We start from the raw sequence: 27,338 nt of genomic DNA on the forward strand, positions 1-27,338 counted from the left end.
AAAATATTTGTTTAGTATTGAGATTGTCCAATCGATAATTGGCTGAACAATTTGTTCTGCTAGTGTTAGGGAAAAATTCTGTTAGAGAATTGTTCCCTAACCCTAGTTTGATACAAGGTTTTGTTTAATTGAAAAATACAAAATATATGATCTATTTCATTGTTTTAGTCTATTATATTACTAGTATGAGTTTTAATTTTGTTTAAATACATATTGAAAATATTCTTTTTTATGTATGTAGAAGCAATGGAGTAAAAATGAATTACCTTTCTGAAGTCGCCGAATTTAATGTACTTTATGAAAGTGATAGAATTACTAAATCTTTGTACTGTGATGTCTAAAATATTTAGATTGTTGTTATTCTCTGTTTCAATTTCAAAGCATATATTATTTTCAATATTGACTGCAGTCAAGTATAGTTTGTGGATCAATTAAGTTTTTGTTATAAAGAACAAAGCAGTGTCAACATAAGAAATTATTATTTTTTTTTTTCAATTGCAAATGTCATCTCTAGTTATTCATTCATGTCACTTTCACAATGCAGATAGCATCATATGGTGTCTACTATGTCCATTGCATCCTTGAAAGAAGGCTTAAAAGACTGAACATCACTGTCAATCTAGCTTTCATTTACAGAATCATCACTTTCATAAAGCAATGTCCTGACCAATCTTGACACTATTGTGCAGAGTATGATGTACTAGTTGTTAATGGTGGTATGCAGATAAACAAAAAGTAGCCATGGTGCCAACTCCTTTTTTTTTGTGCCAAAAGAGTAAAAAAGAGTCAAATTTGATGCAAAGTAGTCAAACCTGTTAATCACTGTATGCACTCTCCAATATGCAAACTAACACATGTTTGCATGAGATAGCATCCATTTAAAGAGAGTGAACATCCTTAAACTTTAACTCTGATTTTTTGAGTACAGTAGAATGTTTGCTAAGACCAGATGTTTGAATTGCTCTACAATTGAAAGTCAAACCTATCTTTGTACTAAAAGAAGAAAATCAATTCTACTCAAAATGGAACATTTATTACAGTACCACTTTTTATTGTTCACTTCAAAAAGTATAAAAAGCAACAGTTATTGGAGATGCAGTTATTTCTTGAGGGTTGTGGAGGTAATTTACAGTTTGGCTTAATGAATTCTGGTAACATTTTTAATTAAAAATGCCTTACTGTCCTTATTTCTAATTTTATTTGTTAATTGTCTACTCAAACATTGCTTATTAGTAGGACATTATACTGGTGTCTAAAAATTTGGCACAATAATGACAGTTAGTTCAGAGAAAACAAAAATTTTTATTAAAATTCACCTGTAGTAGTAATTTTTTCTGTACACCTACACATATACGTGTTTCAGGCTAACATGCCCCTCATCAGCAGTATTACTACAAACCACTAAAAATAATTAAGTAAACAAATAAATATATATTATGTAGAATAAATATCCGACATTAAAATAATTTTTTAAAAGACCTTTTAATATAGTAGTATAATAATCTAAATAATAGTATAAATTATTTAGATATAACCATCAATAGAACTGATAATAATTTAGAATACCAAAAATTTATAAAACCTATGCAAATACCAAGGGTACTTAATTATAAATCTAACATTCCACACGCTATGAAATTTAATATCTTTAAAATGTATATACATTTTTTTAGATTATACTACTATATTAAAAGGCCTTTTAAAAAATGATTTTAATGTCGAGTATTTATTCTACATAATATATATCTATTTGTTTATTTAATAGAATTAAAATTAGAATTAAATAAAGAATTTAGAATCAGATAAAATTAAAAATAGAACAAGTAAATTACAAAAATCAGGATATAGAAATAGAGCAAGTAATAAAAATGTTTTTACTTAATGGTTATACCAAAAAATTTTAGAAAAATGGTAAACTGGATTAATTGTAATAGCAATAAAACTAAAAATTTTGATAAAGATAAAAAATGTGTAAATTTAACATATGTACCAAAAATTTTTGAGAGTTAAAAATATATTAAAAGGGAAAGTTAATCTAATACCAAAAAAAACTAATTTATTTAAACGTTATTTATATCATAGGTCTGATAAAAAAAATTAATTTAATAGAAGAAAAAGAAATAGTTTATTCATTTAATTATGATTGTGATCCAGCAAAAACTTATATTGATGAAACAAAAAAGGAAATTGGGCATTAGAATAAAAGAAAACATACAAGCAATCAAAGGAAATTATGCAAATTCTGCTATTGCAAAACATTGTTATAATCAAGGATGCCAGATTGATATAAATACTATAAAAATTAAAAAGAAAGAGTCTAATAATTACAAAAGGCAATTATATGAACATATAAACATAAAAAAAGAAAGAAACAGAATAAATAATAATTTAGGGAGAATAATCCACCACTATACTTGATGACATTTACAAACAGCAAATGGTATAAATGATTGTTAAACTCACATTAACATTGATGTTGTAAGTTAATGGCAAATGGAATTATAATGTAAGTTAAAATTTATTGGTTGATATTGTAATCTTTCTTAAAAATTAATTAATTTATTGTACTTTTACTTTATACAGAAAAATGAATTTAAAAAATTGTTAATTTTGGAAATATAATCCACTTGTACAAAATATTAGGATACATTCTTACTGTAAGTCTTTTAAAAAAATGATTTTAATGTCGGGTATTTATTCTACATAATATCTTATTTGTTTATTTAGTTATTTTTAGTGGTTTGTAGTAATACTGCTGATGAGGGGCATGTTAGCCCGAAACATGTATATGTGTAGGTGTACAGAAAAAATAATACTACAGGTGAATTTTAATTAAAATTTTTGTTTTCTCTGAACTAACTGTCATTATTGTGCCAAATTTTTAGACACCAGTGTAACGTCCCACTAATCAGCAATGTCCGAGTAGACAATTAACAAATGAAATTATGTTATATCTATACTAATATTATAAAGAGGTAAAGTTTGTAAGTTTGAATGTAGGAGGTAATCTCCAAAACTACTCATCCAATTTCAAAAATTCTTTCACCAATATTTAGAATGGAACTTCAGGGTGGACATAGGCTGTATATTATTCCGTTCAAAATTCATATAAATTAAAAGATATCATCTAGGATTAAGGCTTTTATGTCCAACAGATGGCACTAACTCCGCAAGTACGACGACCCAAGTTTGCTTTTCTGTGAGGATGAACTAACGGAGATCATCTTCTATCTATCTATATAAATAAAAAAATAATGTTTGTTTGTTCCTACCAATTCCTTTGAAATTTTGACAAAACATTGCATTCGAATATGGACGTATTTTTATATAATATACATGTCGAAATTCCCCCCACTGGGGGGAGATGGACAGGATTAAGGGTTACCGTGAAGAACTCTGCTTCTATTTACACTATTTTAGATGCAGTTTTTTGCATTTTTGATTGCGTTTTAATAGGGTACATCAAGAGAATGTACATACACTAAGAAGGGATTTTTCAAAACATTTCCCCCACGGGGAAGTGTTATACATTTATAATAGATACATTTTGAGCCACAACAACGCATGGCAGGGTCTGCTAGAAGATTATATAGGGGCTACAAGGAGATTGTTAACAGTGAGAATCAAGGAACATAAAAATGACTTCAATAAATCCAACCAGGGCTGTGGAGTCGCATAAAAATCTACCGACTCCAACTCCGACCAGGGGTGGACATGTTACCGAAAGAGACCTGGAAATTCTGATGTCATCACGTGACATCAGAATAAAAGATTCAATAAATAAAGTTCTAATAAAGATACATAGAAAGCTTTTATTCCAGAGCTAAAAGACTCCTCTAAGTAATATATAGATATGTATTCGATAACTTTTACTTTTCCCTCTGTTATATATAACAGAGGGAAAGTGTAGCGCTCAGTCAAAAAATGACCCTTTCCAAATTTTTACATTTTTGGACTCGGGACACCTTGAAATTTCTAGATATGCAAAAGATTCAAGGTTTTTTTCTATATGTGTGGATGTTAGACTGTGGGGGGGTATTATTTTGTTCACTCTGTTTGAAGCCTAATAATTTCTGGGGTCAGAGTAGTTGAAATCGGAATCAGATGGTTTAACACAGGAGTTAATTATTAAGCGTCAAAGTGGTTGAACTAAATCGTGTCCCCATATACATTCTAATATTTTAGGCGAGAACATCTTAACGGGCTTTACTGTACTATTATAAAATGACAAAAAGTTTACTTTAAGGGTAGAGACAAATTTTTTTTTTTTAAATTTTGAACACTAATAACGAGTAAAATATTCATTAAGAGATATGACACATGACCACTTTTATGTCTTCACCCTGTCGACCTTTAATTAAGAACCAAAATTTAAATTTAATGCCCTTTTATACACAAGCCACAGTGCCACATTTCATTTCTTAAACTTAAGTTCTTTATTTTCTGTTCTGAAATATTAAACAATATCTCAGAACAGAAAATAAAGAAGTTAAACAAATTAGATGCCAACACATACACGCATGCAAATTTTTTCCCTGAATTTTTATTGACTTTTTGAGGGGTTCAAGAGGTCTCCAAACATGTAGATTTGCAAAAAAAAAAAACCTGGAGGGTCAAATTTGACACAATTCCAATACTTTTCCATTTTATATACATAAGAAGTTGGGAAGTAAAAAGGAGTCTGAGTCAGCAGATTTTTTGACGACTCTGACTAAAATACCAAAACTCCACGACTTCTGACTCCACAGCCCTAAATCCAACTATAGCACAGCATTAGCACTGTATGTATTGGGTGACTCCAATCAGTTTTTGTTCTATGGAACAATGCTAAAATAACACAAAGAGAGCAGAAAAAACAACAAATAAAATATGCAGAAACCTAGTATATCTACAAGCCTGTGTTGAAGGAGCAGGCAATTAATTTCAAGGACATTAATGTAATTCCAGGACTGTGGAAAGCTTTGCTGTATAGCACTAATAATTGATATTTAAATATTATTTTATTTATCACCGCAGCTACTTTTCCGTTATTTATATTTTAATTTCATATTTATATTCTTCTTTTCTGTGTTCGATTTTATTCTATGTTATGGTAACTGAAGAAGATCGTTAAGNGTTCTAACTGAATAAAGATTGAAACTTGCCTAGTGTTGAAGAAAAGTCACTTCATTGTGCCAGTATACAAAACATTATTAATCTTTTAAGACACACAAGACCTGGGTGACAGAGAAAATTCTGGACCTAATGAATCAAAGAAGAATGTAAAAAAAAATAGAAATCAAAACATTACAAAAAACTACAAATAGAAATCAGGAGAAAAACTCAAGAAACAAAGGAACAATATTTTGAAAAACAATGTACAGAAATCAAAAATATTCTAAAGAAATATGACACATTTTATGTTCACAAAAAGATCAAAGAACTAGCAGGACTAACAACAAGAAACATACTAAAGCCATACTGGACAAACACGGTAACATAATTATAGAGGTTGAAGGGATACTTCAGAAAAAGATATTTTGATAATCAAAGGCAAGGCTCTGAACATATAAATTATAAATGTGTCTCAACAAAAATCAGGATATGACACAACTATTAGGAGGTGATATATGCAATAAAAACAACGAAGAATAGAAAAGCTCTGGGGCCAGATGAGTTACCAGTGAAATTCTGAAACTTATTGATGAAGACAAAATAAAAGTGTTGGTGAACTTATTCAATACCATATACAGATCTCAAATATTACCAAGTAAATGGTTGACATCAACTTTTACATGCAAATCTAAAAAAAAAAAGAAATACTAAAGAATGCAACAATCATTGAACTATTAGTTTAGTGTCCCATACATTAAAAATTTTCTTAAAAATCATAAATAATAGAATTTATTGAAGACTAGAAATGAATTTAGTGATACAGTGCTGGGTTTCAGAAAAGGTATGGAAACAAGGGAAGTGCTAATATTAAAAGGGGAGTAAAATGGTTGTATTTTATCACCCATACTTTTCAATGTCTACTCTGAAAAAATAATAAAAAAGGCCATAGAAAATAAAACAATTGGCATAAAAGTAAACAGATAATCAATAACATAAGATACAAAAATGACACTGTGACAATCACTTGTCATTTCCAGATGTATAATATTAAATTATTGGTTACAAAGCCTTTGTAAGTTTCCAGAATGTTCCATTGCCCATTAGGCCTGGAGAGGCAATAAACCAAGTGGGGGAGCAGAAGGAGTATGTAAGGACTAAGAGTTGAGAGAAGAGCTCTCTTTCATTTTCGGTGCTATTGCAGGAAGCAGATAAAGGTGACCAGTGACAACAGGACTGTGCAAAGGAAATGTTACAGTCAATGGACTGAATTTCAATCAAGAAGATGGCGAGGAATAAGACAGTGATTACATGAAATGCGTCTTTGAGGAACCTCTCTCGTTTTAGTGTCTACCCTTCCCCATAATTTTGATCATATACTGATGGTAGTATTGTGTTGTGAAAAATTTTTGCTTAGGCTGGATTATTGCCAGAAGATGAAGAAGGTAATTTTACCTACCAATGCAACTAAGGGAGGCAGTGTAATTGATTTTATGATAGTTGTCACAAGAAATATAGTCTCATCACTCACCTGTTTTACTATCAATGATCCCTTTGGTATCATCTAGAGTTTTTAACAGACAATTTTTTGGTAAAGGTGAAATAGGTAGGAATGAATTTAAATTTTCATTTCTGTTGCATTAGATAATGTTTTATTGGATGAATATGGAGGAAACCTCATATCAAATAATCTAATGTAATGTATAGTTAAAGCAGCAATACACTGGAGTTAATTTATGTTAAATCTGTTCCTCATAAAAGCCATATAAAGAAATATATGGTATTATAGTTTGAAAAATAAAAAAAACCTTTGGGAAGATAAAAAAGGTTAAATATAGATGAATTTGTTTTGTATAAGAATTATTTAAAAGAGTATAACTATTATGTCAAAAAAAAAGCAGTCTCATTTTTGGAACTTAAATAGATAATTGATGACATGCAATAATTCTAAAATATTTTGGCAAACAGTTAATAGCTTTAAATATAAAAGTGCATCATGTTATAGTTCAAGAATTCTCTTGGAAACATGGTTCAATTTTTAAACTGATAAATTTTCTAAAGGTCATTATTTATTAGTGATGAACAGTTGTTCACCGATGTGTATAAAGTGTTTCCGTAGGGACAGAATGTTTTACAGATTTTACATTGGAAAAGATAAGAGGAGCAATTAACCACTTTAAATCAGGTACCTCATTTGGAATAGTTTTTATTAAAAGCATTTTTCAGAAAAGTTCCTTTTTACAATAATAAGTTTTTACTCTGTTAAAAGTAATTCTAGTTTTCTGGAAACATGGAGCGAGTCTTTGATTATTCCAATATATAAATAAAGCAAATTTTGATCCCAAAAATTATCATCCTATATCTTTAGTTCCTGTAATTGGAAAATTGTTCATGTCTTTATTAAATAAAAGACTAGAAGAATGAATTCTTGAGTATGATATTTTGTGTCAGGAGCAAGTAAGTTTTTGACATGGCCGATCATGTCAAGATCAAATATTTGTATTAAATGCATTTGTTCAATTAAAATTGCAGAAAAAGAGAGGAAACTTTATGCTGTTTTTGTGCACTTTAGTTCTGCTTTTGATACTGTTAATCACAAAGTTTCATAATCTCTATTAGAAAGAACGGGTATATATAAACAGTTCTTGGCCTTATCATTGATATATATTCCAAAGCTATTGCAAGAGTAAAGATTCTAGCTGAAACAACTGATTCATTTGACATTAACATTTTGCAGGGTGAGATTCTGAGCCCACTGCTTTTTAATTTATACATTAATGGTTTGATAGTACAACTTGCTAAATCTGACCTACCTGGAATTTCTCTTTCTAGTCAAGTTGAGATACATGCATTACTGTATGCTGATAATACTGTAATTCTTGCTGATGCTCCACTAATGTTTCAAAAGAAAATTGCAATTTTAGAAGACTTTTCTGTTGGGCTGCAATTTGAAAAATTGTAGACCAATAAATTTTCAGTTTTCTGTCTATTCTTCCATAATCTTGAGAATGTGTTAGATAGATGAAAGTCAAGACCATATATGGAAAGCTTAGGAGTAGAAGACCCAGATTAACTATGTATAAACTTTCAGTCTATATCAGAAGACACATGATTTCAATTGAAAAATTTTCCCCTGATAGTGTTAGATATATGACCAGCATGACTCTGTTGCTAGTAGGGAAAGAATGATCTACAGAGGCAAGACTTTAGTAATTTGAGTTGGAGAGCATATGTTTTAAATTAAAATAAATTAAAACTATGATTAAAAATGTAACCTGGCATTGTGATGATGTCACAATAAGTTTTGGTCATTGTAACTATGGATTAACTATAAATGCTTTAAAAGTAAGGTAATGGTATTCAAGAAGGGGGCAGCAGACTATAACCCAGACAGAAATGATTTTTTCATAATCAATCTTTACAAGTTGTTTCAAATTACATATATCTAGGAGTTTTATTCTCCATCTTCTGGACAATTTTTACATGCAAAATATTATATTATAAGTAAGGCTAAAATGGCACAGGGTTCTATTAATATGTGGCCAATTCTTTCAAAATTTAAAATTAATTCTGTTAATATTTACATAAAATTATTTCAGTCTATGATTTTATCTGTATTACTTTATGCTGCTCCTGTATGAGCAATTACTTATTATGATAAAATGGTAATCATTCTTGCTCTATATCTTCAAATAATTTTTATGCCATATAATAAAATTTTAGCTTACATGTATTTGGAATTTGATATTTCTAGAATGTTAATAATTGTAATCATAATTTGTTATAAATTTACATAAATTTCATATTTTTACTAAAGTATGAAATTTAGAGTCTAAAATTAAACACAAGACAAAATTAGCACATACAGTACATAAAAATATAAGCGAGGTTATGGCTGAAGTTTTCAATGTGAAAACTTCACGTTTTTTGCATTCCTGTAAGCCTAGAAGTTTGACAATGGCATTTGGAACATCAGTGGAATCATGCTCAATGATTATCAAACTTCTAGGCTTACAGGAAGGCGGCACTGAACGTCCGACATTCATGTTTTCACGTCGAAAACTTCGGCCACAACCTCGCTATAATCATGTGGATTTTATGTAAATTTTGCCAATTCTCATTCTAAGGAGTATGTGGGATGTGTATGTTTTCTTTATTTGGGGCACAAAGACCACCCTGGTTTGTGAGTTTTTGCTAATAGAACAACCTTGGACATGCTACATAAGAGGGGAATCTAAAGAACCAGACAGAATAGAGGCTAAGCTGAGTAACATAACAATTTTCCTTGTTTTTTTTCAAGACAGGTGGATGTTGGATCTGAAGGTACCCAGATAAGCACCCAGATTGCAAAAGGAATAGGTTTTTCTCTAAGCAGACAATCATTATAGTGTTAAGAAAAAATAATGATTGTCTGCTTTTTGAGTGTTAATTTATATGCATTTCAGTATTTGTGTACAAAGGTTTTTTAATTTAAGTTACATTATTTTTTCACAAAACAAAGTGCATTACTTTATCTGAAATGAGTAATCTCAGGTCCTCTTTTTTTAGAAACCATTTTACTATATCCTTGTCCTTGTTGATTGGTTGAGATGCAAGGTATTGGCAGGTTGAGTATATATCCAAAATAGTAACAACTTCCAAAGTCAAACAATGATTTTTCTTCAGAACAATTTCTTATTGCCACCATAACTAGTGGAATTAATTCCTTTAAATCCTTTTTATGGAGAAGGAATATGCTTGAGATTGCATTGCAGGATTTGATGAATTTGTTTGGAATTATCATGTTAGATTAGCTGTGGTATTTAATAATCTGTTTGATCTCTCTTTTCTTGTGGTAGGTGGAGTGAGAAAGCCATTGTACTTTTTGTTTACTCTGGCTTTTATAAACTTTATTCTGTGATAGGTGATGACGTTGCTCTTAGCTAATTATTCATATAATAATAGAGAGTTACACCATTTCACAAAATTCATATGTTTAAGATAAACAGAATGTTCTAATAATGCCAATCTCTTTCTTTTTTCTTTAATAAACTTTGCAAAGAACTTGTGCTCAACCTTTGGAACCAAAACACTAATACATTTTTGGAGCAATTTGTAATTTAGTGATACATATTTTGGTATTAAACCAAACTGGCAACACCTTAAAAGAAAACTTAATTGTATGCATACCTTGTGCCAATGCTCCTTTGCTCTTAGAAGAGTGAAGAACTATCTTCTTACAATTTCCATAGAGTTGGGACACATACAATCTGTCACCTGTTGATTCATACCTAAAATCAAGGAAATGCTCACTTACAAATATACACACCAAACCATTATCTCACGCAATTTCTTACTGACCACAGTAAATTTGGATGCTACCTAGACAGATTTGCCAACAAAACTAATAATCTTTGTCCTCTCTTGAGATATAATTAATGCTACCATCCTCTATCAGTGTACTATATTTGAAAAAGAATGGTGGAAACTAAAGCTTTACTGTTGAAAAAAATGGTGACTGCTGCCCTCTGAATGCAAGGATCTTCTTAAACACAATGACATATTCAATACCCTTTTGTATCTGATGTATAGTTACAACTTGATAATAGTCTTAGCTAACAACTGACAGACATCTTGCATTCACTCCCAGGACTGACCACTGCAGAAATGGGCTTCACTCAATGACAACTCTCTGATTTGGAAAATCACCTGACTGCTTTGATGCCTCTCCTTAACATATTCTGGTACATTCCTGTTCTTCCTCCTACTTGTGCATTTTGATTCTTGCACAAGAAGTGACAGTTCAATCAACCAACTAGCAACTAAATTCAAGCTAGGTATCTTTCCTGATATGAATAAACAGTGGACAGAATAATTCACAGGAAGAAAGCTTCATGTAAATTCTTCTGTCCCACTATTTATTTGTATATTTTGCATTTTTTATGTATTTTTTAAATTTGTTTCTTTGATAATAAAAATTCTAAAGTTGTGACTTGTGCAGATGACATAAAATTATTAAATCACAATCCTCACACTCTGCAACTGGACTTAAAGTAATCCATCACTAAATTCTTTATTAAATTTATCAGTCAGTCTTACAATAAACATTCAAAAAACATCATTATACAGGGGTCATTCCTTGCTGTGTGACCCCTTCTTCCTCCATTCTACTTAACATATCAATTTTACAATATGTCAGCTCTTTCAATGACCTTGAAATAATTTACAATAATAAACTGAATTTTAAAAGTCATACTAATAGTGATAAAATCTCTTGCAATCCTTTGTGGAATTCTTTGTAGATTTTGTAAAAATAATATATCTCACAAATCCTTATTGCACTCAATTTTTTTTTTTTTTGCTAATTTTTAATCTATTACTGTCTCCCTATTTAATCCATGTATTTAATACTAAATAGATTGTGTAACATACCACTTACTCAAAGTCCTACCATTGCACTTGTGAGCATCAGCTTACCTGACCTCAAAGAACACACAAAATATTTTGATCATGTTCCTGTTTTTATAAATATTTTAATAGTTTAATACATCCACACGAGTTTTTTATTTAAAAGTACCCAATCACTCCATTCATAGTTCTTCAAGTATATTCACTCCCCAACATTGCCTGACAATATAACACAGATCAATTGTTCATTGCATCACAGAGAATATGAAACCAGTAAAACATTTAATGTATGAAAGTTTTAGTCATTTTAAAAGTAAATGTAAAACTATTTTATATCAGTCATGAATTTGAATTTGTTCAATATCTAGGATAATCAGTATGTATAATTTTTCCTTCTTTATTGTTTTTAAGATGCTGCAAAATTTCTGGCAGTCTTGTTTGTAAGATAGATTACAATATTCTCATCCCTGCAGAGAACAGTGTATTAAATTTTTGTATTAGTTAAATATGCAATTTCTCAGCAAGCATTAGGTGTGAAAGTATTATGATTGCCTCTCTATCCACAAGTTTCCAGAGAAGGTTCATGTATTTTTCTGTACTGTAGAGCCACTGTTGCACTTCCATTAATTAATTAATTAAAATACTGCAAGAACAACAGAACTGCAGAACTGTAGAATTGATAATATAATTGATTTTCAAATTACTAATAGAAATTTGTTCATAATGACCACTTTGTTATTGATACAAGTTTTATATTTTAAATTATAAAGAGACTATTTTCAATCATTTGTACACAAGTTTAAATTTTTCTAACATGAAAAAAAAGCATGCAACATGCATGATGAGAAAATATCTTGAAACTGATAAAAATTTAAAGTAAAATTAAGACAACTTAAATCCTATTTTTTAAATTTTTTCTCTGTAAAAAATAATTGGCAAAATTGATTTCTATAATTTTACTAATATTCCACTGTTATTATCTATCAAAAAAAAAATCAAAAATTTATATTACCATTTAATTCATATAGTAATGATATTCACAAATATCACAGAATTAAGTCTAATGCATACTTTGTTCTACAAACTTGTATTTTCTAATTTATTTTCAGATGGACAATTGTTTTCCCCAATTAGCACTATAAAATCATGGAATAATGAAACAAGAGAATGGCCACCTTTGAAATATCCAGCTATATTTGAATACCTTATTAAAAGTATAGCCTATGAATACGAAGAAATGCTTAATTATAAAAGTCTTGACACTACCCACTTGAAAAATAATTATAAAAGTAGATGAAATTTTAATTAATAAATTGTCACAAAACACTTGTGTTCTTTGAGCCATCACAAACCCTATCTGCAAGTAATCATTTTGTACGGACTTGTGTGTCTAATGATAGCAAAGTTATTTATTTAGCTGGCTGTATGTGAACAGCTGGTTACCATTTTCTTCTTAAATTTTCATCACATGAAAATAAATGTAACTGGAATGGTTGAATACATGGACAATCTCAATGCATCAGGTTTTCATGTGCATTGCACACAGTTTTACACCAATTATAAAGAACTCTCTGGCTATTATGACAGCCAACTGTTGCACGATATTTATCTGAACTGCTTTTATAAGGCATTTTGCCAATGAAAACCTAAAACTTGCACACCTACACTAAGAACTAGTAGTATCTAATGGCTGCCAAGACATATGCCCTCGTGTAACAGAATTCAAAAACATGTTCTGGAAACTTGTGGACATTGAGTGCAATTTATATGGGAACACCTCTACTCTGTGTTTATACAATCCCATTAAATTGAAATACAGAACTATAACACACCAAGTGGGCCAATTCGAGTATGTGTTGGAGCATTGCTCTATCATCCACTCTTGTAAACTAAAAGTCCCTGAGAGCACAAATAGCGTCCCTATCAGAGACAACAGATGGGATAGGGAAATGGTGTATGTTGGCTCCACTAAACATTCAATGGGGGTCAAGATACAAGAGCATAAATCCAACATACAACATAACAGGGCTAAAACTGCCCTCTCCACTTATGTGATGGACCTGGATATTACGGAGGACTTCATCAGAGTTCATATTATCCTTATCATCATGCACTCAGAACACCTCAAATGGTTGGAAGCAATAGAAATTTTTAAGGCTGGTTGCAGAACCACCTGCATTAATTTTATAAGGGGATGTGCCTTTTGATGGCGTGGCATGTTGTACTAGACAATAATATTTAATTTGCAATCATATTTAAAGTGAAACACATGTGCATTCAAACTCATCATATTGTTCAATATTATTTAAACATCTTAAGGAGTGTGCATGTGCGTATGGTATCATAAATCGATTACCATTAGATTTATATTCAAATGTTAACTGCCAGCTTGTTTTGAATAAAAAAGAAGTCTGAGGAAGAGCCCAGAAGGGCTATGAAAACGTTTGCAAATGTTAATCATATGCACTCTGGTTATTTGGTTAATGTGAGTCAAACAATTTTTATAGAAATATTAAAATGTTTTCAGAACAAAAATTGTACAATTCTTTTTTGTAATACTTTCACATAATGGGAATGTTGAAAAAATTTTTCTTTAATACAATGTCAATGGACAAAGATCAAGAATAATTTGTGTGTTTAATCTGCGAAAGTCATTCTGACCACCCAATACAACTTTCAGCAATATTCATGCATAGAGTTCTATAGTTATTTGATATCTAAACCTGATTTACTAATTAAAGAAAATTAAATCCAATAAAAAGTACTTGAAATGTGTATTTGCAAATTCAATATTCTTACCGTTTTAAATAAAGAATACTTTAAAACATTTATTAATTGTTAAATGTTACTTTCCCTGTAATTACATTGTCGCTTACAACAAAACAATGTTTACTCTTTTCTTCAACATTGATATCTGGCAATCCTAGGGAGGTAGGACATCTTAAAATGAACTCTTCTTAATTTTAAAGTACTGTAATGTTTGCCAGATCTCACTGACAACAATGTCAGTGTTTAAATTCATTCTATTATTTTCGTTGATTTTTATATTTTTTTCTTTTTTTGAGAATTTTGATGCTGTCTAGTGAGATCTTGCAACCAGCATGATTGCAACGTGTGGAAACTGATGAGTTACAGTAATTATACTTTACTGCATATATATGCTCTCTTATTCTAGTTTTCAATCATCTTCCTGTCTCTCCTACATAATAATGTTATGGATGATAAATACAAGCAAAGATATAAATCAAATTATTAGTTAATAATATATCAATTTTTTATTAACTGTTTCTTTATTTATTAAAAAATTATTATTATTATTATTATTATTCATTGTGAGAGCTAGAACAATATTGTTTGGTGTCAATACTTTTTTTATGTTTTCAAAAATGACCAAGATGTAATCTAGGAATTCATAAATTACTTGTATTTGTTGTATGATTTGTTTAGTATTGAGATTGTCCAATCGATAATTGGCTGAACAATTTGTTCTGCTAGTGTTAGGGAAAAATTCTGTTAGAGAATTGTTCCCTAACCCTAGTTTGATACAAGGTTTTGTTTAATTGAAAAATACAAAATATATGATCTATTTCATTGTTTTAGTCTATTATATTACTAGTATGAGTTTTAATTTTGTTTAAATACATATTGAAAATATTCTTTTTTATGTATGTAGAAGCAATGGAGTAAAAATTAATTACCTTTCTGAAGTCGCCGAATTTAATGTACTTTATGAAAGTGATAGAATTACTAAATCTTTGTACTGTGATGTCTAAAATATTTAGATTGTTGTTATTCTCTGTTTCAATTTCAAAGCATATATTATTTTCAATATTGACTGCAGTCAAGTATAGTTTGTGGATCAATTAAGTTTTTGTTATAAAGAACAAAGCAGTGTCAACATAAGAAATTATTATTTTTTTTTTTCAATTGCAAATGTCATCTCTAGTTATTCATTCATGTCACTTTCACAATGCAGATAGCATCATATGGTGTCTACTATGTCCATTGCATCCTTGAAAGAAGGCTTAAAAGACTGAACATCACTGTCAATCTAGCTTTCATTTACAGAATCATCACTTTCATAAAGCAATGTCCTGACCAATCTTGACACTATTGTGCAGAGTATGATGTACTAGTTGTTAATGGTGGTATGCAGATAAACAAAAAGTAGCCATGGTGCCAACTCCTTTTTTTTTTTGTGCCAAAAGAGTAAAAAAGAGTCAAATTTGATGCAAAGTAGTCAAACCTGTTAATCACTGTATGCACTCTCCAATATGCAAACTAACACATGTTTGCATGAGATAGCATCCATTTAAAGAGAGTGAACATCCTTAAACTTTAACTCTGATTTTTTGAGTACAGTAGAATGTTTGCTAAGACCAGATGTTTGAATTGCTCTACAATTGAAAGTCAAACCTATCTTTGTACTAAAAGAAGAAAATCAATTCTACTCAAAATGGAACATTTATTACAGTACCACTTTTTATTGTTCACTTCAAAAAGTATAAAAAGCAACAGTTATTGGAGATGCAGTTATTTCTTGAGGGTTGTGGAGGTAATTTACAGTTTGGCTTAATGAATTCTGGTAACATTTTTAATTAAAAATGCCTTACTGTCCTTATTTCTAATTTTATTTGTTAATTGTCTACTCAAACATTGCTTATTAGTAGGACATTATACTGGTGTCTAAAAATTTGGCACAATAATGACAGTTAGTTCAGAGAAAACAAAAATTTTTATTAAAATTCACCTGTAGTAGTAATTTTTTCTGTACACCTACACATATACGTGTTTCAGGCTAACATGCCCCTCATCAGCAGTATTACTACAAACCACTAAAAATAATTAAGTAAACAAATAAATATATATTATGTAGAATAAATATCCGACATTAAAATAATTTTTTAAAAGACCTTTTAATATAGTAGTATAATAATCTAAATAATAGTATAAATTATTTAGATATAACCATCAATAGAACTGATAATAATTTAGAATACCAAAAATTTATAAAACCTATGCAAATACCAAGGGTACTTAATTATAAATCTAACATTCCACACGCTATGAAATTTAATATCTTTAAAATGTATATACATTTTTTTAGATTATACTACTATATTAAAAGGCCTTTTAAAAAATGATTTTAATGTCGAGTATTTATTCTACATAATATATATCTATTTGTTTATTTAATAGAATTAAAATTAGAATTAAATAAAGAATTTAGAATCAGATAAAATTAAAAATAGAACAAGTAAATTACAAAAATCAGGATATAGAAATAGAGCAAGTAATAAAAATGTTTTTACTTAATGGTTATACCAAAAAATTTTAGAAAAATGGTAAACTGGATTAATTGTAATAGCAATAAAACTAAAAATTTTGATAAAGATAAAAAATGTGTAAATTTAACATATGTACCAAAAATTTTTGAGAGTTAAAAATATATTAAAAGGGAAAGTTAATCTAATACCAAAAAAAACTAATTTATTTAAACGTTATTTATATCATAGGTCTGATAAAAAAAATTAATTTAATAGAAGAAAAAGAAATAGTTTATTCATTTAATTATGATTGTGATCCAGCAAAAACTTATATTGATGAAACAAAAAAGGAAATTGGGCATTAGAATAAAAGAAAACATACAAGCAATCAAAGGAAATTATGCAAATTCTGCTATTGCAAAACATTGTTATAATCAAGGATGCCAGATTGATATAAATACTATAAAAATTAAAAAGAAAGAGTCTAATAATTACAAAAGGCAATTATATGAACATATAAACATAAAAAAAGAAAGAAACAGAATAAATAATAATTTAGGGAGAATAATCCACCACTATACTTGATGACATTTACAAACAGCAAATGGTATAAATGATTGTTAAACTCACATTAACATTGATGTTGTAAGTTAATGGCAAATGGAATTATAATGTAAGTTAAAATTTATTGGTTGATATTGTAATCTTTCTTAAAAATTAATTAATTTATTGTACTTTTACTTTATACAGAAAAATGAATTTAAAAAATTGTTAATTTTGGAAATATAATCCACTTGTACAAAATATTAGGATACATTCTTACTGTAAGTCTTTTAAAAAAATGATTTTAATGTCGGGTATTTATTCTACATAATATCTTATTTGTTTATTTAGTTATTTTCAGTGGTTTGTAGTAATACTGCTGATGAGGGGCATGTTAGCCCGAAACATGTATATGTGTAGGTGTACAGAAAAAATAATACTACAGGTGAATTTTAATTAAAATTTTTGTTTTCTCTGAACTAACTGTCATTATTGTGCCAAATTTTTAGACACCAGTGTAACGTCCCACTAATCAGCAATGTCCGAGTAGACAATTAACAAATGAAATTATGTTATATCTATATTAATATTATAAAGAGGTAAAGTTTGTAAGTTTGAATGTAGGAGGTAATCTCCAAAACTACTCATCCAATTTCAAAAATTCTTTCACCAATATTTAGAATGGAACTTCAGGGTGGACATAGGCTGTATATTATTCCGTTCAAAATTCATATAAATTAAAAGATATCATCTAGGATTAAGGCTTTTATGTCCAACAGATGGCACTAACTCCGCAAGAACGACGACCCAAGTTTGCTTTTCTGTGAGGATGAACTAACGGAGATCATCTTCTATCTATCTATATAAATAAAAAAATAATGTTTGTTTGTTCCTACCAATTCCTTTGAAATTTTGACAAAACATTGCATTCGAATATGGACGTATTTTTATATAATATACATGTCGAAATTCCCCCCACTGGGGGGAGATGGACAGGATTAAGGGTTACCGTGAAGAACTCTGCTTCTATTTACACTATTTTAGATGCAGTTTTTTGCATTTTTGATTGCGTTTTAATAGGGTACATCAAGAGAATGTACATACACTAAGAAGGGATTTTTCAAAACATTTCCCCCACGGGGAAGTGTTATACATTTATAATAGATACATTTTGAGCCACAACAACGCATGGCAGGGTCTGCTAGAAGATTATATAGGGGCTACAAGGAGATTGTTAACAGTGAGAATCAAGGAACATAAAAATGACTTCAATAAATCCAACCAGGGCTGTGGAGTCGCATAAAAATCTACCGACTCCAACTCCGACCAGGGGTGGACATGTTACCGAAAGAGACCTGGAAATTCTGATGTCATCACGTGACATCAGAATAAAAGATTCAATAAATAAAGTTCTAATAAAGATACATAGAAAGCTTTTATTCCAGAGCTAAAAGACTCCTCTAAGTAATATATAGATATGTATTAGATAACTTTTACTTTTCCCTCTGTTATATATAACAGAGGGAAAGTGTAGCGCTCAGTCAAAAAATGACCCTTTCCAAATTTTTACATTTTTGGACTCGGGACACCTTGAAATTTCTAGATATGCAAAAGATTCAAGGTTTTTTTCTATATGTGTGGATGTTAGACTGTGGGGGGGTATTATTTTGTTCACTCTGTTTGAAGCCTAATAATTTCTGGGGTCAGAGTAGTTGAAATCGGAATCAGATGGTTTAACACAGGAGTTAATTATTAAGCGTCAAAGTGGTTGAACTAAATCGTGTCCCCATATACATTCTAATATTTTAGGCGAGAACATCTTAACGGGCTTTACTGTACTATTATAAAATGACAAAAAGTTTACTTTAAGGGTAGAGACAAATTTTTTTTTTTTAAATTTTGAACACTAATAACGAGTAAAATATTCATTAAGAGATATGACACATGACCACTTTTATGTCTTCACCCTGTCGACCTTTAATTAAGAACCAAAATTTAAATTTAATGCCCTTTTATACACAAGCCACAGTGCCACATTTCATTTCTTAAACTTAAGTTCTTTATTTTCTGTTCTGAAATATTAAACAATATCTCAGAACAGAAAATAAAGAAGTTAAACAAATTAGATGCCAACACATACACGCATGCAAATTTTTTCCCTGAATTTTTATTGACTTTTTGAGGGGTTCAAGAGGTCTCCAAACATGTAGATTTGCAAAAAAAAAAAACCTGGAGGGTCAAATTTGACACAATTCCAATACTTTTCCATTTTATATACATAAGAAGTTGGGAAGTAAAAAGGAGTCTGAGTCAGCAGATTTTTTGACGACTCTGACTAAAATACCAAAACTCCACGACTTCTGACTCCACAGCCCTAAATCCAACTATAGCACAGCATTAGCACTGTATGTATTGGGTGACTCCAATCAGTTTTTGTTCTATGGAACAATGCTAAAATAACACAAAGAGAGCAGAAAAAACAACAAATAAAATATGCAGAAACCTAGTATATCTACAAGCCTGTGTTGAAGGAGCAGGCAATTAATTTCAAGGACATTAATGTAATTCCAGGACTGTGGAAAGCTTTGCTGTATAGCACTAATAATTGATATTTAAATATTATTTTATTTATCACCGCAGCTACTTTTCCGTTATTTATATTTTAATTTCATATTTATATTCTTCTTTTCTGTGTTCGATTTTATTCTATGTTATGGTAACTGAAGAAGATCGTTAAGAAACGATCGAAAACGTTTTTACTTTATTAATTTTTATTAGCTGGATTATCAAAGGTGTGTTTTATTCATAGTATATTTATCCAGTTAGTTCGTTATCTAGAGAGCATGGATGGCAATGCCACTGTTTACTGAGTGGATCCAAGAACTTAATCACAACATGAAACAAGCTAATCAGATGATGATGATGTTTATTGATAATGCCACTAGCCATGTCGACATGAAGTTGTCACATGTCTGTCTCTGATTCTTACCACCTAATTTAACAAGTGATGTGTAGCCATTAGATAAGGGTTTTATTCAAATGATCAAATTACAATACAGGAAACAGTTGACTCAGAAGCTGGTTACTACAGCGAAAGCAGTGCAAGATGACTGTTGAATCTGTGAAAGTCACAACTGTCCTTGATGCAATATGCTGGATACATACTGCGTGGCAAGCTGTTCCTACTAAGACAATTAATAAATGTTTTGTGTATGCAAAATTCAGACCCACATTTGACCAAGAAATAGAAGGAGAACAAAAACAAGAAACAAGTCCACTGAAACAAAAAATTCAGGAAGTGAAAGCTTTGCCAAATGTTTTGGCATCAACAGTAGTCACAGATCCTACAGCACTATCATCATTTGATGATATACTAGAAATTCATAACAACAGGAGTGAAGATCATGAAACCATCTTAAAGAAACAATCCAAATGTCAACATTGATGTTGAAGATTCATCAAAGGATGATGATGATGATGAAGATGAAATGTGAAAAGAAATTCAATTGGCACCACCAAGCCATCAAGATGCACTGCACTACATCATTCATTTAAAACAGTAGATTCTAAATGGATTTAGAACAGTGCATTTGCACATGAATATGCTCAAATGGTGGAGGTGTTCTACATGAAATCATGTGTTGAAAAAATTATAACTGAATGTACTGTACAGTAAAAGGTCTGAAGCAATCCCTAATCACTGACTTTTTCCATGATGTGCAATAAAATATAATGTAAAAAAATTCTGCTGTAGTGTTAGAATACCTCCATTTTAATCAATGATTTTTTTTCTGAAGCAATATATAATTGCACTTATTAAATATGTGATCTGATCCTCTAAGTGGGGACACCACAATAACTGGGACACATTTTGCTTGCACCACAGGTGTCTCATTTGGAGAAGTTTTACTGTACACAAATGTATTGTGTGCACATATATAAGTAGAAAATTACTGTATTCTAAAGTTTAACTTTTTACACATTTATCTTATATATGTAATTTAACATTATATTAGTGATGTCATAAGAGATACATAAGTTAAAATATAAGTATTGAAATATGTTATAAAAATTAATACTACAAACCTATTTTTCCTTTCCATATGCTGTGCAATAAGATTTGAATAATAATTTTCTAAATGCACTTTTGCCTTAGTCGCTTTATCTAAGGTATGACCACTGAAGCGTATCTGCCCCCCATCTGTGGTAGCCATCCTCCGTGGACTACTCTTCTATAATAAAGTAAACAGATTATGATTATAAACATTATAGTTACTAATGTGAAGTTTTTAAATATTTGAACTATTAATTTTTAAAAATTTATGCAACTTCATAAAAGATAACATAATAATAAAAAGGTGCTATTTATATTATTTTTATATATTTTATTTTAGTTCCAGTAAGAATTTATTGTTTATAATAATTGCCTGAAATCAAACAGATCGAACAATATTACTGTACATAAACATAAAAAAATATATTTTTAATTTATATTCATATTAAATAAACAAGTTCAAAAATAGTTCAAAAATATGACTTCTTAATAAAAAATTTGTTGATTAAGTCATTGATAAAATATGTTTCATACATGTATCAATAACTGAAAATGAAAAATTTTTACAAAACATAATGAAAATTGAAGACAGATGCTCTCAGAAAACTCCTGAAAACATCAAAATTCAATTTCATTTTTTACTTGCAATAACTGTTATCAAATAATACCCAAAATAAACACATCTTCATAATTATAAAAAATCTGAAAATGCTTGCATTATATTTATCCATATTAATTACCATACAAATATTTAAAATGCAATAGCAAGGTTCATAAAAGACTGAACAAAATGATAATCTGTCCAGATGTAACTTAATTTGATTAACTTGAGCTTATTAGTTCATGTTTCTGTTGAAATCTCAAAATTTCTATAGATTCAAAATTAGAGAATTGTCTCACAGTCTATTCCAATCTGAAGTAAAAATGATGATCTTTCTACAGTATTAATGGCAATGTTATAAACTGTATCTGCATTATTGACACTCTTGTTTAAAGACCGATTAATAAACACTTTTAAAATTTACAATAGCCAGTGAAAATAAAAGTTATTTTTAAAAAATTAATTTTAAAAATCAACACCAGGTGAAAATACCATATCCAACTAAATTATCAGAAAAGTTAAAAAATACAGAAATATTTATTGATGATGCATGTTAATAATTAATTACAAAAATATCACACCTCTCGAAACCTCACTAGGGCCCAGTGTCAGATTTAAATAATTAACAAACATTTTCAGGTTTGTAGGTCTGATGATAACTTAAGTTAATCAAAAAAGACACAGTCTGTCCAAAAATATGTTTTGAAAACCACCATTTATTCTAATCATGTGTTCCAGAATTCCTTCAATGACCGGACCTTTCTTTAGAGGCTACTAGGCCGTCAAGTTAAAACATTCCTTTAAAAAACACACAAAAAATATCCAATTAAAGCAATAAAGTAAAAAATTGGAACTGGCAGATCTTACAAATGACTTGAGTTTTCATCTTGTCCAGTTAGGGAATTTCAAACCTTTATATCCACTTGTTGAGTGTGCTGTTAAACGTAGTTAAATCTTTAGTGTGTTTTTTAAGGAATGTTTTAACCTGATGGCCTAATAGCCTCTAAAGAAAGGTCCAGTGGTCGAAGGTATTCTGGAACACGTGATTAGAATAAATGGTGGTTTTCAAAAAGTATTTTTGGACAGACTGTGTCTTTTTTTTTTTATTAATTTTCAGGTTCCTTCAGAGCCCTGCTTCAGGTTTTTAGAATTCTATGAATTGAATATGTATAGAAAAACCTTTGTTGATTTCAAATTTAAAGTTAATTACTTAATTGTGATAACAGATCAATCTTTTATCAGCGAACGGAATCGAAACAGGAATCGGACAATTACTTAATACAGGTGCTTTCCTATTTACGAACGGGTTACGTTCCCGAGACTTTGTCCTAAGTTGAAAACTAGTAAAAACTAAGTAAAAAAGTACATTTGTATAAAGAGTAACCATGTATTGTTATTATTGTTTGAGCTTTCCGTGTACTTAATACAACACGTTACGCTCGATTTACCAACTCGTTACTGCTTAGAGCGGTGTTTCAGACGCGGTTTCTTTCACCTAACGCACTTGGTTTTATAATGTCCAGTTTAGTTTCCAGGGTAACAGGACGACGCTTCTCGTATTTATCTGCACTTTTGAAACACTAATCGGAAAAGTCGATAAAAATTGTAAACAATAGCGAAAAACGCCGTTACTCCAACCTCACCGACTCGTACGCCACACTGAGAGCGACGACAAAACCCGGGAATTTGTGCATAAAAAATCAAAGAACAAGTTGCTTAGCTTTCTCGGAAGCATTTAAAAAGTCGGCAGCGCATTCCGTTATGATATTTTATTTTAAAAAGCTTTTACATGTTTAGAAAGGCGGCGAAGAAGACGCGGAAACGCGCTTTCCACCGATTCGTCCATCTAAATATTTTGTAAAATAAAAGTTACTTTAACGCGGCCGTTAATCCTTGTAAATTCGGGGCCTTTGGCCTTGGGTCGACTAAACAAAAAAAGATGGCCGAGGTTAACCCACCGATAAAAATAGACGGGTGGAAGAAAAGTCCTGCCTTACATATTACATATTGTCTGTTTCGGAAAGGAAAAAATGTCTTTTCCTTTTTCGCCGATCGGAATAAAAATTCACGGGCCGGAAAAAACAATTTGAAATCGTAACGGTGTCCGTTCTTCCCGGCGTGCGGAACCGTAATTCCGTAAAGAACGAGTTACGGAGTGTACCACCCGGACGACGGTAGCACTTGCCTTATCCCTTATCGTAATTTACAGTGAATTATTTAATTTAATTTCCTTAAACTCTGACGTAGTTTATTAATTTCCCGACAGAAGGATATTATTCTTACTACGCGTCCGTTACATATGCACTTAACATTTCTCGGTATAGGCTATACACTACGTTCGGGCCGTACTTAACCCGCATGTAGTCCAAGTCCACTTTAAAAGATTAAATGAATACCGAAACGGGGCAAATTAAAAGGCGCAAAATTTCTTACTACCGTAAAATGAGTAACGTCTGCCGGTCGTTGGAGTTTCATTAATAACTTTCAGTTTGATTTTTTAATTTTCCATTCGACGGGCAAAACTTTATTAAAATTAAATGCGGCCCGACCCTTTCGGATATTTATTGCAAATTTCTTAGAAAAGCAAATTTTTCCGTACGGCCGAGGCGCATTGTAGAAACAAAGGAGAAAGGTGTAAACCGGCCGGGAAATGACCTAGCGGTAAGTTACGTTCGACCGACAACCCTTTTCGGTCGAGCAAACCGGCGAAAGACAAAAACCATTTACCTTTTTCCCGATAAAAGGGAGCGCGGTAGCCCGGACGCAAGACTGGGGTTAAATTAACTAAGGCACGGTCAAGTCGCGTATTGTCTTGGCCAATCTAAAAATCGAAACGTGCCCGAGTAGGGGAGGAAATGGTCTAATTCCAGTAGCTTATAACCGGTTGACGAGCCGTACAGAACAGCCGTTAAAACCCGGTTTCTCTTCCTATTAATTGTTTCTATTTTGATTAGCGCCTTTCGATCCTTTCGGACGGACCTAATCCGAAAGAAATCGAATGATAAAACCGAAATTAGCAAAATAAAAAAAAAATGGCGACACTTGCCAAGTTCTTACCAGGCCGGGGAAAACACTATTCGCAGTGGAAGATCGAGTTTTATATCCGCGTTTCGACAGTGGTCTAAATTACGCCATTGGAAAAATAAAGAACGAGTTTCTTTGTAAAGTTACACAATTGCCATTTTTCTCTTCTTGAACAAACGGTTTCTTATCGAAATAACTGCAGTTATCTTTTGTGTTTATTAATAGAATGTTTACCAATTTATTTCCACTGCCGGCAATTTCTTTCGCAGTCTTATCTCTATTACGCAGAAAGATTCGTTACCGTTCCACTCGTCGTGTTACACTTCAATTTATCCTTAAACCCTTTAATTTAACGCCATAATTAACGTAAATCGCCACGGATTAATTACGGCCCGGTCGTAACTAATAAGTGGTGGCTTTTTCCACCTAGCCCTTGCGGCATTAAAATTCTATTTTTAGCGCATTGCCTACATTTAATTATAGATTAGTATAACAACTTTATACCAACCTTTCGGTCGTTAACTATGCTACAAAATTAAAATCTCATTTTGTAAATTTAATTCAAACTTTCGAAATGTTTAGCCTATCCCTCGACTTTCGCGGAATCAAAGTTACGTTTAAAATAGTTTTCGCTTTACAATTAATAACGGTTACTCCGATACGACTGGGCGGATATTTCATCTTTACTTTAAAATTAACGTAAACGTCGGATAGACTGGCGTACGACTAGAAATTAATTAATATGAAGTTTTCGAATTGGGCCACCACTCGTCACGTGACGAAGTGGAATTTCCGGATCCGCTAAGCCGCTACCAGACGTAGTCGATATCCGGTCCGACCGGACGGAGACTGCGTCGACACGTACGTCACGGCCGCCGAAACGGTACTGCACCATTTTTAACTATTTCGCTTTTCTCGCGGGGATAAAAATTTTCCGTCGGCGGATGGAAATCGGGCAGAAACGGCGGAAGGAGTTTCCGTATTTTTCTTTTAATTCGAAAAGGGAAAAATCTAGTTTATTTACCCACCGCTAAGTTCATGGCTCCGAAGCCGCAACCGGGCAAACCACACCAGCCGGGAGAGGGGTCGGTCAGCTGTTCCTTTACTTCCTACACTCTATCGCACCTGCGCAGAAGGCAGGCCCGGCGGAAAGTCGGGCGCAGGCGCAACGTTAACGCAGGCGAAGGGGACGGTGGGTAAGGTAGATGGACCGAGGCGTCCGGCTTTCCAATCACTTGTGTGTGTGTGTGTGTGTGTAATCCGAAATTTTAACCCGTCTCCCGCCCGTTACTAGATTACGTACGGAGTAAGCCGGTAGACCCAACCGCGATCTACTCGATAAAGACTCGACGAAGGACGAAAGAAATTTATAAGCAGAGAATAAATCGGCCGAGGCGGCGAGGGATAGTGTTTCCCGGTACACTTAAACAAATTTAACTACTGTCTCGGAATTATAACTGGAAGGCTAACCGGGTCAAATAAGGCAAAGAAAAAGAAACGTCCGTCTCGTCCGTATAATAATAAATCGATTCTATAAATTTACTTTGAGGCGAATGAATTTTACAGAACCGTCGAGAACGGTAGTAATTTTCGAATTTATAATATTTAGCCAAAAATATTTAGTTTCCGTGTCAACAAAGCAAAGTTTCCGTTTTTTGTAAAATGACGCGAAATTTCGTAAATATTAGGAAAGAATGGCGCGGCCACTGTCGTACCTTTCCTGACCAAAAAATAATTGCTAGATTTGCGCCGTCGGGGGAACGTTCCGTGCCACCCGTCCTTCTTTTCTTCCGACCCAGTACGAGCGGGTGGAGGTCGAGACCCCTCGTTTAAACGAATTTTTTCCACCTTTCAGAGTTTCGTACTTTATACCGTTTATCCTTATTAGGGACTTTAGCCGTGTACTTCATCTCGACGACGAAATCAACTTGCGTTTTCCACCTTTTTCCACATTCTTCTTCGGCGGCGTTTCGAATATTAAATGCCTACGCATTTAATATCCGAACCGGCTCTGGTAATTACCGGGCCTGGACCACTCTCGCAAAATTGGGCGCCGGCCTTTTCCTAAGTCGCGTCCGTTACTTACGTTTTCTGAATATTTCGGGAGTTTGAGTAGCGGCGGGCAGGGCCACTCTTTTCGTACTCCCGATCGGCGGAAGTATTCAACGACGCTTTTATCCCGCCACAATCAGCCCGCGTTCGAGCCACGATTACTTACGTAAAAACACGGTTTGTACTCCCGTTTTTCCGCCATTTATAATTACCGCTCGCGCCTTCCATCTACAAAAATAATTCTTCAGTCGGTACAAATAAGATCCGGGCAAAGGTAAAGTTTAGCTGTGTCGCCTCGGTCTCTAAAACGAAATTTTTC

The 27,338-nt window shown here is 31.6% G+C and overlaps 1 protein-coding gene across 1 annotated transcript in view; it reads right to left on the bottom strand.

The window, feature by feature from the left end:
• The window catches only part of LOC111627615 (serine/threonine-protein kinase tricorner-like), a 91,677-nt gene extending 65,561 nt beyond the window's left edge, over positions 1–26,116 (bottom strand). The window contains exons 1-2 of the mRNA XM_023371203.1: positions 25,996–26,116; positions 21,375–21,520 (exon numbers count right to left, since the gene is read on the bottom strand). Coding sequence (XP_023226971.1) covers positions 21,375–21,520; positions 25,996–26,007 — 158 coding nt within the window. The 5' untranslated portion in view covers positions 26,008–26,116. The remainder of the gene's footprint in view (positions 1–21,374; positions 21,521–25,995) is intronic.
• Between the last annotated feature and the right edge of the window lie 1,222 nt (positions 26,117–27,338).

Source organism: Centruroides sculpturatus, unplaced genomic scaffold (genome assembly GCF_000671375.1).
Source record: "Centruroides sculpturatus isolate CEXI.00-Female unplaced genomic scaffold, Cexi_2.0 scaffold357, whole genome shotgun sequence".
Lineage (NCBI taxonomy): Eukaryota > Metazoa > Arthropoda > Arachnida > Scorpiones > Buthidae > Centruroides > Centruroides sculpturatus.